The sequence below is a fragment of the Bubalus kerabau genome, chromosome 2 (genome assembly GCF_029407905.1).
Source record: "Bubalus kerabau isolate K-KA32 ecotype Philippines breed swamp buffalo chromosome 2, PCC_UOA_SB_1v2, whole genome shotgun sequence".
In the NCBI taxonomy this organism is placed as follows: Eukaryota; Metazoa; Chordata; class Mammalia; order Artiodactyla; family Bovidae; genus Bubalus; species Bubalus kerabau.
The window spans coordinates 92,139,739-92,155,939 of record NC_073625.1 but is presented as its reverse complement, the minus strand read 5'-3'; the positions used below and the strand labels follow the sequence as shown (position 1 = coordinate 92,155,939).

Sequence of the window (16,201 nt, the reverse complement as noted above, 5' to 3'; positions counted from 1 at the left end):
GTCACGATCCTTTAGTGAAACAGAGAATAAACTCTCTGGTGGCTAAAACTGAGTTCCATGGGTTTCCTAAATAACTCTGATAACCTCATGACTCAAATAATTCACAATTCATACTTTTGTTGATGAACAATTTAAATAATGTAAACAGAATACAGTTTGGAAAAGTGGAGAGGTTCGTCTTTCTTTGTTTTTGGTGTATTGAACAAAATGTAAAACTTTGTCAATAAACTGACCACTTTACATGTATTGTAGCTGGTTCCCTATCTCCAATCAAATCTCACTGGATTCCAGAATTTAGAAATCCTGAACTTCAGAAATGGCAGTATTGTGGTGAATAGCCGAATGAAGTTCACCAGGTCTGTCCTTCCTAACGTCACCAATGCTGTCTACGTGATTCTGGAAGACTTTTGCACTACTGCCTACCAAACCATGAACTTGGCTATTGATAAATACTCCCTTGATGTGGAATCAGGTAATGATATTGAATACTATCATGGTTTCTTAGTGGAATCTAATTATTATTCGTGTGTATTTTCTTCCACACTGAATTGGGTAAGTTCAATACTTATAGGTAGAAGAGGACTAAATCAGGCAAATTTGCCGCATTTTGATAATTAGTAAATTATCTCTTCCAAGGGTGTCAGTATCATTCTCTTTTCAGAAGGATTGTCCCACATGCTATCTTTACTTAGCTCCCATTCTCTTTTCTACCGGCTCCATCTTTTTCTCTCTTTTACTAATCCACTGAATGTGTTCTTGCTACCTCTGTATGTCGTGAAGCCCATTAGATGTGAACTCTCTCGCCTTCTGTGTTATTCTTCCGTGTTGTTTTATCTATTTTCATTATTATAAGTCTAATATAAATGTCAATAACTCTCTACATTTTTATATGCAGATCATGCTTATTTTCTGAGCTCCAGAATCTGTATCTAACTACGTAGTTGATGATCTCAACTTGGATATATTCTATGTATATCAAGCTTAGATTAAGCCCTGAAGCTAAGACTGAGCCCTTGTTTTCCATTTCTTCGTACCTTCCAACTAAATCTGCTTCTCTCAGCTTGTCTCTGTTGTTAAATGGAAATTATATCCACTCCACTACTGAAGCCAGATACCTAGAAAGTCACTCTGATACCTCAGTTTCCATCACCTCTAACTTTTAGTCACTCACTAAACTTACATTGATTCTGAATTCTAGATATCTCAGATCTGTGTGTTTTTCTCTGCCTTCACTGCTCCTTCTTTAGGCCAGACCATCATCATCTTTCATTTGGACCAGTCTCCCCACTATCTCACTTTTTTTCCTCTCTCCCATCCCCTTCCATTCGTTTTCCAGACAGCACCCAGGGCACTCTTTCTAGAGCATTGATCAGATTATTTCACTTTCCTGCTTGAAATACTTTCAGTGGCTACCTGGTTCAGTAACCAGGGGCCTGGTTCCTATTTTCTTCCCCAGTATCACCCAGTGAAGCGAACATTTTTACTCACTGTGTTCTACTCGGACTAGCTTGTTTTGGATTCCTTTGATTCCCAAAACTTTTCTTGTCTTGAAACCTTTGCACACTCTGTCTTTGCCTGAATCTCTTTCCTCTCTTGGCTGACTTCTGCTTACCCTTTATGCCTCTGTTCAAGTGTCTCTTCCTCAAGACTTTCACTGATTCATAATCTAGACTGGTTCTTTTCCCTCTGTAAAATTTATAACTGTTGTAGTCATGCTAATTTATGCACATAGTTGCTTAATAGCTATTTTTCCCAGTGGAACTATCCACACAGACTGAGACTTTGTCTGTTTAATTAGCCATTTTGTAGCCAAAACCTCTGCATATAGAAGGTACTCAAAAATACTGTGAATGAATGAAATAAACCATTATTTTTATTTGAAAGAGTTGGATGCAGAGAATACTGGTGGATGCTCAGACTTTTTTTTTTTTTACCTTCTGCATACCAGAGGAGCGTGGTTTTGAGTAGGAGTAAGATGGAATGTCTGGGTTTGAATTTCTCCAGTGCTCTTTACTCTCAAACTGGTTTGGAAGTCAGCCCTATTCTTTAACCAGGAAAGAAGCAAGCATTCTTTCCTTTGAAATCCATGAAGGACCATTATTCATTGAAAGTGAGGAAAATGATTTAGCTAATTCCCCTATATCCGCATCTCTTGCCACTTGAGTTCATTAAGGACATTTGCACATTTTTTGCCATGTGGTCATGTGGTATAGTGGAAGAAGCAATTAATTATAATTTGGAAGGCCTGGTTTCTTGCCTCTGCTCTGCCATTTATCATTTGTGTGATCCTAGATGAGCTGTTTTATCTCTGAACCTTACTCCCTTATATAGCAAACTGGATAATATTACTTGGCTAATATTTCATGGGGCTATTCTAAGGATTAAACAAATAGCATATATAAAAACATTTGACTAGCCATGTAAATGCAAGCAGCGATGATTTATAAAGCTTTTGCAAAAGTCTACCCACTTCTTTTTGAAGAGAAGTATATAAATAAGTACATTTACTTCAATTTTGTATGTAACTCACATGTCAGATGTATGCCAAGTCATCAAGGTTTATAGAGCCACCTTTTCCCTTAATATTCAAATGAATTTGCATTCGTCCTCACCATGTGCAGTGTAAAACCTGCATCCTAGGCCCTCCAAGCCCTAACATCTCTAGGAATTATCAGGGAATTTAACTATCTCTTAATTTTCTCCAGCTTTGAGTTTCTTCTATTGAATTTCCAATCTCACCATTTGCCTTGACCCTTGTGGTTGTTCTTTATGTTAATCCAACACAGATCACAGTCCCATATTTTATTTTCCCAAAATACCCTCAACACAGGGCAGTTGATTCCATCAGATATTTGCTGATGATATGAGGGTGATAGAGGAGTTTTTGTCATAGTACAGAAAATGGGTTAAAAAAATATTACCATTAGGTATAAATATCCCCAAATTTTTCAGCCACCCTTTCAAAGTTGTCTTTTAACAGCCAATTTTTCCTCCAGGACAGAGTCAACTGCTACATTACTCTGGCACCTCTGGCTATTTTTCCAGACCTTCTTCATATTTCCTCTGCTCCCATTTCCTGGGACCCATCAATCCTTCTTTTCGCCTGTCCCTGGAAAACCAGAATGTAATTCATTCTACAGTTTAGATCGCTGTCTCCTATCTCAAGCATAACTCCAAGTCTCCCTCTGTTTCCCCATAAAGTCATTAAATATTCTTCCAAATGGAGAGCTATCCATTCTGAACATCTACCTTTTATCTGCACAAAAGACTAGAAAGAGACTTTAAAATGCCAATCTCTTATTTGCATGATTTAAATATTGGTCTCAGTCTCTCTCCTTGATTGGAAATAAAAGGGGGAAACATTTATCTTTTTCCCCTTAATGGATTCTATTTTTCCTTTCCCTAGGCACTCACCTACACCCATAGAGTGGTCACAGAGTTTTAGAAATTTTAAATAGAATTTTCCCTATTACACATACATTTTTAGCTAAAAGGTTTCAGATTAAAATATTATTTTATCTCAACATTGGCTAAAGATAAGATTGACTTGTCTCTTGCTTAATTTATTTTCACATATAGTATCTCAGAAATTCTTGAACTTCCATCAACAAAGGGGGACTGTGCAATACCATCCTTTGTTGTTGTTCAGTTGCTAAGTCGAGTCCAACTCTTTGGGCCCCATGGACTGCAGGACATCAGGCTCCTCTGTCTTCCACTATCTCTCAGAGTCTGCTCAAATTCATGTCCTTTGAATCGGTGATGATATCTAACCATCTCATCCTTTGCCACCCCCTTCTCCTTTAGCCTTCAGTCTTTCCTAGGATCAGGGTCTTTTCCAGTGAGTCCACTCTTCACATCAGGTGGCCAAAGTATTGGAGCTTCAGCAACAGTCCTTACAGTGAATATTTAGGGTTGATTTTCTTTAGGATTGATTGGTTTGATCATGTAGTCCAAAGGGCTCTCAAGAGTCTCCACCAGTATTACAGTTCAAAAGCATCAGTTCTTTGGTGCTCAGCCTTCTTTATGGTCCAACCCTCACATTCATACATGAAAACTGGACAAACCATAGCTTTGACTATATGGACCTTTGTTGGCTAAGTGATGTCTGCTTTTTAATATGCTATCTAGATCTGTCATAGCTTTCCTTTCATGGAGCAAGTGTCTTTTAATTTCATGGTCATAGTCACCATCTGCAGTGATTTTGGAGCCCAAGAAAATAAAATCTATCACTGCTTCCACTTTCCTGCTTCTATTTGCCATGAGGTGATGGGATCAGATCCCATGATCTTAGTTTTTTAATGTTGAGTTTTAGGCCAGCTTTTTCACTCTCATCTTTCACCCTCATCAAGAGGCTCTTTAGTTCCTCTTCACTTTCTGCCATTAGTGGTATTATCTGCTTATCTAAGGTTGTTGGTATTTCTCCTGGCAAACTTGATTCCAACTTGTGATTCATCCAGCCTGGCATTTCATGTGATATGCTCTACATATAAATTAAATAAACGGGGTAACAATATACAGCCTTCTTGTACTCCTTTCCCAATTTTGAGTCAGTCTGTTGTTCCATGTCCAGTTCTAACTTGCTTCTTGGCCTGCATATAGGTTATACAGGTTTCTCAGGAGACAGGTAAGGTTGTCTAGTACTCCTGTTTCTTTAAAAATTTTCCAGTTTGTTCTGATCCACAACGTCAAAAGCTTTAGCATAATCAATGAAACAGAAGTAGATGATTTTCTGACACTCCTTTGCTTTCTGCATGATCCAACAAATGTTGGTAATTTGATCTCTGGTTCCTCTGCCTTTTATAAACCCAGCTTGAACATCTGGAAGTTCTCATTTCATGTACTGCTGAACCCTAGCTTGAAGGATTTTGAGCATAACATTGCTAGCCTGTGAAATGAGAGCAATTGTACAGTAGTTTGAACATTGTTTGACATTGCCCTTCTTTGGGATTGAAGTGAAAAAGGAACTTTTCCAGTCCTGTGACTGCTGCTGAGTTTTCCAAATTTGATGGCATATTGAGTGCATTACTTTAATACCATCATCTTTTAGGATTTGAAATAGCTCAAGCTCAGCTGGAATTCCATCATCTCCACTAGCTTTGTAGTAATGCTTCCTAAGGCTCACTTGACTTCACACTCCAGCGTGTCCGACTCTAGATGAGTGACCACACCATTGTGGTTATCTGGTTAAGACCTTTTTGGTATAGTTCTCCTGTGTATTCTTGCTACCTCTTCTTAATCTCTTCTGCTTCTGTTAGGTCCTTACCATTTCTGTTCTTTATTGTTCCCATCCCTGCATGAAATGCTCAGTACTATCCTTACCACCCACTAGATACACTTCTGTCCCTCACAGGGACAGATTTCAGCCTACGCCAGGATTAGATTATTTTCTGATTACAAAGCCACAAAGTGAATATGAGGACCAGGATGTGAAGACTTAGGAAATACACAGTGGAATCCTGCTGTGTAGTTGCCTTGTAGAAACTGCCATCTATTAGCGCGTTTGTATACTCTTCTTGTTCTATGAGCATTTTATTTTTGGTCCTCTGTATTAGTTTCCTAGGACTTCTGTAACAGAAGATTACAAATTGGGTGGCTTTTAACAGCAGAACTTTATTCTGTCATAGTTATCGAGGCTAGAAATGCAAATCAAGATGTTGGTAGAGCCATGTCCCCTCTGAAAGTTCTAAGAAAGAAGCCTATCTTGCCTCTTCCTAGCTTCTGGTGTTTGCCAGCAATCCTTGACATTCCTTGACTTGTAGATGCATCACTCTGGTCTCTACTTCTGTCTTTATATGGCCTTCTTTCCTGTGTGTTTGTGTCCTTGTGTCCAGATTTCCCTCTTTTTATAAGGACACCAGGTATTGGACTTTGGGTAACCTAATCCAGTATGACCTCATCTTAACTTGATCGCATTTGTAAAGACCCTATTTCCAAGCAAAGTCATATTCCAAGGTTCTAGGTGGGCATGAATTTTCAGGGGACAGTATTCTACCCAATACCTCCCCTCTCATTACTACATAGGGCCAAGAAGGATTAGCTGCAGAGAATCTACATATTCCAAGGTCACAGATTCATGCAAAATGTCTTGAATTTTCACAGCAGCAAGGAAGTTATTGATTCTCAAAGCAATATTAATTTACCTGGAAACTGAGAGACTATGCTTTTTGTTTTTCAACCTTCCCTTCATCTTCTAGCTAAACCTTATGCTTTTTCATATAGATGAGTTCATGGGTCATTTCCAGTGATTTCTTCTATTTGTGGTATCTTCTTTACCATTTGCCTTTTTGTAATTCAGAGATTGCCATTCACCACTGAAGAACATGCAGTTTTACCATGATAGGATGGAAGGCCCATCTATGGTCAGTTCTTATATCATTTTTGACTGGTTTTTGTCCTAAATAATTTTTTTAAATGTCACTTTCTCTCATCCCATGAATTGAAATTGGAATTACTAAAGCCAAAATACTGTTGAGAATGGCCTGAGGTGGTGTGGGGCTGATATGTTTTCATGATATTAACTTTCACAAATCTCAAATGGTCTTAGACTGCTCTTTTGTGGCTGTACTCATCCCTGAGGCTTCCACCAGTTCTTCTCTATACTCTGTCTCTCCATCCCATGTTCTCAGTGAGGTGAGGGTAGGAGTAGGGTATGCAGCCTGATGTGTGGAGTAGAGGACCATGACAGCAGAATAGGCTTGGTGGAAATGAATGGTACATGAAAACTGTTTAATTTAGACCTATAATACATAGATTTTAAATCTTCTACATCCTTCTTATATAAAACAGGTCAAGGCTCACCCAGGTCACTGGATCCTATAATTTGGCTCTGCATTTCAAAGAAATTTGACAAAAGCTATCATCAGTTAAGGGCGAATCAGAAACTTTTTGTGATGTGGGTGGTGATATATTTCGGTGATTCAGGAAGGGGATTATCCCATGGTACTTTGAATGGGAGACCCTTATTGGAGGGGCTTCTTATACCCCAATTCCTATGTTTTACCTTTCCTTATACCATTCTCTGGTTTGTTTGGTATTTTAGGTGATCAAGCCAACCCTTGTAAGTTTCAAGCATGCAATGAATTTTCTGAGTGTTTGGTCAATCCCTGGAGTGGAGAGGCGGAGTGCAGATGCTACCCTGGGTACCTGAGTGTGGAAGATCTGCCTTGTCAGAGTCTCTGTGACCTACAGCCCAACTTCTGCTTGAATGATGGGAAGTGTGACATCATGCCTGGACATGGGGCCATTTGTAGGTATGTTGTAGGGAGAGATTTTGGCTTCACAAGGTTAGAGATACTTCCTCTGAAGAAAGAGATCTGTGCCTATGATGTTAGGATGATCACAACAATTTTTATTAGAGAAGTTATATCTAGGTAATAGATGTGGGAGTGGTTTAGCTGCTAAGTCATGTCTGACTCCTGTGACCCCATGGACTGTAGCCCGCCAGGCTTCTCTGTTCATGGGATTCTTGTTCTTCCAGGCAAGAATACTGGAGTGGGTTGCCATTTCCTTCTTCTTCCTGATCCAGGGATCGAACCCAGGTCTTCTGCACTGCAGGCAGATTTTTTCCCAACTGAGCTACCAGATGGGTGCCATCTAGTTCACATGTGAAGACTGAATCAGTTAATAGGCCTGAATTATACCCAGTTCAATGGGTTATTTTATCTTATGTTCTACAAAGCTATAAGAAAAACTTTGCCTGGTGTCTTCTGGAGAGTACTTAGAATAGTTGGAGATCTTTGTGTAATGGTTTTTAGTGGTGATAACAAGGCGATTGCTGCTCAAATTGTGTTTTGATATATAATCAACACTTTATACTGTATCTGAAACAGAGGAGTTTTATTGTTCTATTTGAATTATGTTTTTAACAGCTTTGGGCTGCTCTTAATGCACTGGGACGACCCAGAGGGATGGTATGGGGAGGGAGGAGGGAGGAGGGTTCAGGATGGGGAACACATGTATACCTGTGGAGGATTCATTATGATATTTGGCATAACTAATACAATTTTGTAAAGTTTAAAAATAAAATTAAAAAAAATTAAAAATAAAGAACAGCAAGTATTTAAAGTTGTGATATTTTAAGTATCTAATTTCTATTTTTTAAAGGTAGAGTCAAAGAAAATATAGCAGACAGATGAGCAGATTCAGGCAGACTTCCCTGGTCACTCTACTTAAACAGAGCAGAACCAACCATCCTCCCTACCACATCCAACCAAAGTCACAAGGTGTGAAGGAGAGGATGCTGAGAACAAGCAGGGGGGGACCTCAGTAAGAGGACAGTCTGTGAATTTCAAAAGGGGAAAGTGTTGGCATCAATGTCAAAAGCAGAGGAAATAGGCGGAAATGACTCAGATTTTCTGTATGTAAAGTTTGGCTATAAAACTAAGAGGAAAAATAGTCTCTTGACTTTCAAAGAAATGAATCTGATTTTATAAAGCAGTGATTGCTGCTGTGGGAATTGAGGATGCTTTTACATAGTGTGTGGCCTTGTAGTTTGGAGGATCTCTGCAGTGTGGTGGAAGGATGTGAGGCGTCTGGGGACCTGGGTTCTAGACCAGCTCTGTTGTTGACAAATTGTGTGATCTAACTCCAATTTTTTCCTTTATCGAAAACAGGCCTGTTTTTCATTATCCATAAACAACAGAGTTGACTAGACTACTTTCTATAAGTCTAGTTATTCTTTTATCAGTCTTTACAAGTAGTCATTGAGGACCTCTTGAGTCTGTGCCAGGCATTATGCACAGCCTTTAATCTTACTCACCTCTTTACTGAAGATTCCTGTGGTCAGCATTTCTCTCTCTACCTGTGCTCAGTCCCACTGAAGGTTCTGCTGTTGTTACTTTCAACAGAGTGATTTCATTTGGGGCTTGGTCACTTCTTGTTCCAGGTGCCGGGTGGGTGAGAACTGGTGGTATCGTGGTGAGCACTGCGAAGAGTTTGTGTCTGAGCCCTTGGTGATCGGCATCACCATTGCCTCCATGATTGGACTTGTCCTCATTTCTTCTGCTGTAGTCTTCTTCATCATCAAGGCTCTTCAAGCTCAATATGTTAGGAGGGAAAGACGGAGACCCTCCAGGTAAATAACAACAGTTGCTCTCTGATGGAATAAAATATTCCTTTTATTCATTCATTTTGTACTTTATGTGTCCTGAGTACTGGAAGGGGTCTGAATGGAGGGGAGAGGGCTATAAAGTTGAGAAGAGACATGGTCCCTGTCCTCAGAGGGTGTCAGTCTGGAAACAAACATAAGCAACAGTTTGAACAACCTGCTAGAATGCCTAGATGAGTAATTTGTTTTCCCTAGGGGAGGGCAGCTTAGATGTTTTAATGATGGTTATGATATTTGACTGGACAGAAGAGTAGATGTTTGCTGCAGGAGGTAGATGAAAAACCTTCTAGCCAGTTGAAGGAATAAACAGAGAGGCATGCATGAATCTCACTACACAACGGAAGAATGGCATCCTTGAGTGGGGCCAGACTGCCTGTTGCGTGGTGCAGGAGGGGTAGAAAGGGTGATGGAGATAAGGTGAGGCCCGTGTGAGGACCAGATCTATTAGTTTGTTCCCCTTTGGCTCACTCCAGTGGTAATTAGGCAGACTTTACATCTAAGTAAGAATCTGACAAGAAATAGAATCTGATTCTCATTTTAGTTAAGTATAGGTTCATTAATAGAGGAGATAGAACCTATTCTACTTGCTAGACTAGCAATCCAAGGACCTTTTGGTGTAATGTGATCATAGTCACTGGCTGTACTTTGCTTCTGTGCTTCCAGGTGTGCTTCCGGTCTAGGTTACCTCCACTCACCCTCTGGCTTGGCTGAGGAGGCACTGCTCCTAGTTTCCTATAGCACCCAGAACATAATTCTGTTATCATTCTTACATTTTTTATTGGTTCTGAATTTTCATTGGACCATGATCTTGTTCTAGAGAGATTCAAACAAATTCTTTGTATTGTCAGCATCTTAGAAAATTCCTAGGCACACAATCAGTGCTCAGTAAATAGTTGTAGACCTGAATTGAATTTAATTGAAGCCCAGTCCCCCATGAGTTTTTATTTCTGTTACTTTCTTTGTGTGGTTAAACACTGATTTTTTTAAAAAAATTATTTATTTTTAATCAAAGGATAATTGCTTTACAGTATTGTGTTGGTTTCTACTAAACATGAACATCAATCAGCCATAGGTCTACCCATGTCTCCCTCCACTTGAACATCCCTCCCACCTCCCCCCTCCATCCCACTCCTGTAGTTTGTCACCGAGCCCCAGCTTGAGTTCCCTGAGTCATACAGCAAATTCCCATTGGTTATTTTACATATGGTAATGTGTGTTTCCATGTTACTCTCTCCATATATACCACCCTCTCCTCCCCCTGTCCCCCACCCATGTCCCTAAATCACTTCTCAACATCTGTGTCTCCATTGCTGCTCTACAGATAGGTTCATCAGTACCATCTTTCTAGAGTCCACGTATATGCGTTAGTGTACATTTGTTTTTCTCTTTCTGATTTACTTCACTCTTGTATAAGAGGCACTGTGTTCATCCACCTCATTAGGACTGACTCAAATGCGTTCCTTTTTATGGCTGAATAGTATTTACACACTGACTTTTAATTTGTCTATGCTGGGAATAATGATGCTATTTCCACTGATTTTAATGAAATGCTTAATATTTAATATTCCTTAAAATTTAACATTCCATTAATATTAATAAAAGGCTATCAGCATAGTTCCCCATCAACATTCATTAGGTACCAGGCACTTTAGGGCAAATAAAAAATAAAGAGACAAGGAACTGGCCCCACAGGGCACTTATCAAGTAGTTGAGGAAATTATAGTGATAACAAGTTGGTAAAGAATATTTGAGATTGATCTGGATCTTTTCCACAGTCACTCCCCTCCCATTTGTATCCAATTAGTCTCTTTTTCTTCCTCAACAGGAATTTTGCTCCAGGTAAATAGTCTCCTGAATAGCTGAGCATCCAGAAAAGAACCTGAGTCAATTATACTTTTCTTTTTGTGGCTCCAGCAGGCAGCGTGATGGCCTCTCATCCGTAGAAAGTGCCGTGAAGCACAACCCTGTATTTGAAAGTTATGAGGCCGACCTCGAGCAGTATGAGGGCCCCTACCCTCAGCGGCCCTTCTACAGCTCCACAGACAGAGAGATGATTGCTGGTCTGAGCAGGGAAGAGATCAGACAAATGTATGAGAACAGTGACCTTTCCAGAGAGGTAGGAAACTTGGTTTTTTTGTTGTTGCTCTGCTGGGGTGTGTGTGTGTGTGTGTGTGTTCATGTGTATACTTAGGCTTCAAGAAAGAATGGAAATTATTTCATGATTAGTTTTTTTCCTCATGACACCTCCCAGTCAATGTGATATGTAGCCAGGATATAGTTCTGTGTTGTATTATATTTCCTACCCAGTGATTCCTATATCGTTATTAGCAAATGTCTTCCTCCTCCCTTAGAAATGTTAGCAAATGTCTCCATACTCCTTAGAAATATATGTCTGATTTATTCAGAGCAGTTCATGTAGTAGCCACAACTTCCACCTTTTTTTGAAAAGTCTGTTGTTTTCTGTAGCTCTCTCCTGTACCATCCAGAAAGCTACAGTCTCTTATAAAAATTAGACCTCTTTTTTAAAAGGCCATTAAAGATTTTTTTTAATGTAATGTATGGCTTTTTTTTTTTTTTTCTTCTTCTTCCTTCCTTCCTCCCTCCCTTAAAGGAAATCCAAGAAAGAATGAGAATTTTGGAACTGTATGCCAGGGATCCTGAGTTTGCAGCTTTTGTCAGAGAACATCAAATGTAAGCATTTAAGAGAGTACCTGCACCCGGATTCTAAACAGTTTGCCTTACAGTAGGGCCACGAGTGTGAATACATAATTCCTGTCCATATGACAGGGGTTTTGTTGGTAACCAGCGTTGTTGAGTTCTTTACAGTTAATCCACATCCACTCTGATTCTGCAGTTATTCCTTCTAGTGCCTTTACAAGTTGAATGTTTCTTATTTAAGTTTTGTGAGTGCGGAAAGGAAACATCAGAGAAATGGAGAGTCTTACTCAGGATCACAATGACAGCAAGTGCAGTGAAGACTGAAAACAAAGACACTCTGTGTTCTGGACTAGAGCTTCCTCGCTCTTTCATATTTTCTCTTATTAACATAGAGTCACCTGTTTGAATAGCCAAGTGCTCACATATTTTAACATATACTTCCTTTCCTATCTCTGTAAATCCTTTTAGGTATACTTTGAATGAGGCAGATCTCATTGAAGTGTGTCTCTTGCTTCTTTCAACTTCACCTTACTTTTCAATATGTCTTTTTCCATTACTTTTTTCAGCATACATTTTGGGCAAGTGTCCATAGTTTTTTTGTCTTCCCTTTGCATCTTACGATCCATAACAAGACGTAGGTTACAAAAATACAATACCCTTGTAAAGAGACCATTTATAGATGTTAACTGAGGGTAGTGGGTGGGATTATTATTTGGTTTTGATATTTGGTCCTACAGCTGCCCTTTGAAAGGTGCTTCCTTGTGGATGGGTCTCACCCAGGCCAGATAATGGCACCTGGCTTTTAGAAGAAAAAAACTAGAGCAATTCATGCCTGCTTATAGAAGAAACTGATAAAGGATCAACCATACATGTGGTTCTGGTTGGAGCCTCTGCCCCTTTGCTCCAAATCCCCTTTCTTTGACAGGCAGCCCCTCACTCATGGTTCCTTTGATAGGAACGGATGGATTGACACCAAAGGAAACTAAGGAAGATGCTTTTCTAGTTCCATATGCATGGTAGATACTCCTTTAAGAAGAAAACTCTCTGAACATCTGACTTGGCCAATGGGAGTTACTGCAAACCTTGCTTGAGTGCTGTCAAAGCCATATTAATAGAATTCTACCTTTTAATCCAGAATATCTGCTAATCTCTGTATCTCCAGCCAGTAGATGACCTATGGCACAACTTCAGTGGTATACAATAGAAAGAACATGACTGATTTTTTTTTTTTAATCTTTCCTAAGACCCTTTTATAAGCCCCTCAGAGCCATCTGTGTTTCCTGAATTAAAAAGGTATCTCATCTAGGCTAAGAAATCCAGAGAGGAACCAGGAGAGCCTAGTTAGGGACAGCCAGATTGACTACATGCTTCACTTTCTTCTGGTAAACTGTTTGGCATTAAAATATATGAAAAAAAAAATCATATAACAAAGAAGAGTTAAACAAGATCCAGTGAAACAAGAGTGTTCACACAGGCACTATAACCCTAAGGGGATTGTTCAAAGTCGGGAGACAGCATTGAAAAAATGTTAGGGACGTGACCAGTACATTTTCAGTTTTCATGTAGTCTGGAGTTTTCATCTACCAAGTAGCTCATGAAAATATTACTGGACTTGGTTTAGGATTCAGTAAAAATATTACATAGTCTCTGTAGACTGGATTTTTTTTTTTTAATTTAGCAAAGCACAGGACAGCTTTCCTGCAAAGAAAGGATTGGTAATTTTAGGAAGATAGTTTGACAATACATTTCAACAAAAGTTCATTTCAGTACCTTTTAGCTTTTTTCAACTAATTGCTCTTTGTTTGTTTCATAGCAGGGAAGAGCTTTAATCAAAACTCATATTTGCAACTGATTAGAAGCCTAGAGAAGATGGAGATCACTCATTACATCATATTAATTAACCTGGATTTGGAACTCTGTTGAAAGAAGAGTTTTCTATTAAAAAATTAAATTCGGGACTCAAAATTTTTTTCTAGTTTAAAATTTTAGAATTTGGCCAGAGATGTGATGGTATTTATATCCACAAAGACCAAAAGCTGTATTTCAGTTCAGTTCAGTTCAGTCACTCAGTTGTGTCTGAACATTCTTTTGCAACCCCATGGACTGCAGCATGCCAGGCCTCCCTGTCCATCACCAGCTCTTGGAGTTTACTCAAAGTCATGTCCATTGAGTCGGTGAAGCCATCCAACCATCTCATCCTCTGTCATTCCCTTCTCCTCCTGCCTTCCATCTTTCCCAGCATCACGGTCTTTTCAAATGAGTCAGCTCTTCACATCAGGTGGCCAAAGTATTGGAGTTTCAGCTTCAGCATCAATCCTTCTAATGAATATTCAGGACTGATCTCCTTTAGGATGGACTGGTTGGATCTCCTTGCAGTCCAAGGGACTCTCAAGACTCTTCTCCAAGACCACAGTTCAAAAGCATCAATTCTTTGGTGCTCAGCTTTGTTTATAGTCCAACTCTCACATCCATACATGACTACTGAAAAAACCATATCTTTGACTAGACAGACCTTTGTAGGCAAAGTAATGTCTCTGCTTTTTAATATTCTGTCTAGGCTGGTCATAGTTTTTCTTCCAAGAAGCAAGCATCTTTTAATTTCATGGCTGCAGTCACCATCTGCAGTGATTTTGGAGCCCAAAAAAATAAAGGCTGTCACTGTTTCTGTTGTTTCCCCATCTATTTGCTATTTGAGGTGATGGTAAGCTAGATTTAAAGGGAATCAAAACTGTGTGAATTCTGAAAAGTTTTCTATAAGGAAGAAGCCGGGTCTGGGAATTGGGGATTCATTTGCTATCTGCTTCTGAGTCTCTGAGGGTATCTCTTAATAACTGTGCCTCAGGTTTCACAGCAGGAAGACAAGGTGAGACTCTTACTGGACGAAGTAGGCTTAATAGCTGAATATTTGCAGCATGTTAGTTCAGGTGGAATGAAAAGCTTGGAAGTAGTTTTAACATAGTTTATGGTCAGACATTCACCTAACTGAAATATTAAGCCTTTTTTGAATCAAACTGTTGAAGAAAAAGCAACCTTTTTGCTGGAGGATAGAGTTAGGCCTGTACTTTGTGCTTCTACCAGAGTTTTCAGTTTCCGGATCCTGTTAATCAAAACCACATTATTTTGTTAATTATGTTAATATCCTGTTTTTTAAAGCTGTCTTGGCCAACACATATGTATAAAGTTTAGAGGGCTCTCCTTAGACTAAAGATGAGTTCAATCAAGTGGACAGGGAAGGAGAGGGTGTTGGGTCAAGACCACAGTACTGAGACTATACTTTGCTGATTGATGGGTATGCTGAGTCAGAACAGATGGGTTCCCTGACTCTGCTGCTGCTACCTCACCATGTCCTGGGCAAACCTATCTCCTCTAGTTCCTGGTGTTTTAATTTAAAAAACAGTATTTAACTCCCTCCTATGGTATAGGTTGGCTGCTTCTTTATGAAAACCTTGTATCTAAATTCACTCCTGCTTACATAAAACAGGGCAGGACTTCCATTGCAATTAAAATAACTTTTTTTTCCTCTATAGGTAGGAAAAAGTGGCCTCATATAAATTTTAACTAAAAATGGAAGCTTTACTCTATTTCCTAGCACTTTGTGAATGGTAGCCTTCGAGGGGGCACGGAGAGTGCCCTATCGCTCATAATATTGAGTTGTGTATGCAAATAGGCTATTATTGATGCAGGCGTGTTTCATGTTAGGTATCTTCATGTTAGTCAAAGATAATCTTTAATATTTTGGTTTCTTTATGACCAGATACTATTAAGCAGGGATAGATTGACCATGAGCTAAAATACTTGGTTCATTTTTTTTTTCTCAATTTAATGATCGCCAATTTCACTCATTATGAAGACACCAGAAATGAAATTGCTGGAATGAGTACATGCCACAATAAAGCTATTGAAAGCCTTTAAGATGTCTAGGTATTTTGCAAAGTATGTATGGGTCACAGGTTTTATGAGTGTGTGTTTATATAGGTTGGTATTTCCTGTTTCCTGGGATTCTCTTTCATTCCCTACTCACATAATAGATTCTCTAAAAGTTGTGTACATGTGGCGGATTCATTTTGATATTTGGCAAAACTAATACAATTATGTAAAATTTAAAAATAAAATTAAATTAAAAAAAATAAATAAAAGTTTGCAAAAAATAAATAAATAAATCGAAGAAGACAAGGGAAAAAAAAAGTTCAGCATAGGTACAAGCCACTGCTGGGATATTTTCTACTGTGCTCATTTGAAAGGGAAATGATATTTATCTTTAAAGCAGTGTAAATATTAATGACATTTGTCACTACTTAATGCTTAATTTTATTTGTAAAACTTCCTAAGATTTCTCTGTTGAAGATTCTAAATTTGCTTGTTGTAGATGAAAAAGAAAATTTGTCTTTATTAACTCTAACCCAGTTAACCCTAGGAAGCAACATTTTAAATGAATGT

At 38.9% G+C, this 16,201-nt stretch overlaps 1 protein-coding gene across 1 annotated transcript in view; it reads left to right on the top strand.

Moving 5' to 3' along the window:
• IMPG2 (interphotoreceptor matrix proteoglycan 2) overlaps nucleotides 1–15,934 on the top strand; it is a 75,089-nt gene extending 59,155 nt beyond the window's left edge. The window contains exons 14-19 of the mRNA XM_055567965.1: nucleotides 253–472; nucleotides 7,040–7,250; nucleotides 8,885–9,073; nucleotides 10,991–11,222; nucleotides 11,718–11,797; nucleotides 13,581–15,934. Coding sequence (XP_055423940.1) covers nucleotides 253–472; nucleotides 7,040–7,250; nucleotides 8,885–9,073; nucleotides 10,991–11,222; nucleotides 11,718–11,797; nucleotides 13,581–13,593 — 945 coding nt within the window. The 3' untranslated portion in view covers nucleotides 13,594–15,934. The remainder of the gene's footprint in view (nucleotides 1–252; nucleotides 473–7,039; nucleotides 7,251–8,884; nucleotides 9,074–10,990; nucleotides 11,223–11,717; nucleotides 11,798–13,580) is intronic.
• Nucleotides 15,935–16,201: the final 267 nt, after the last annotated feature.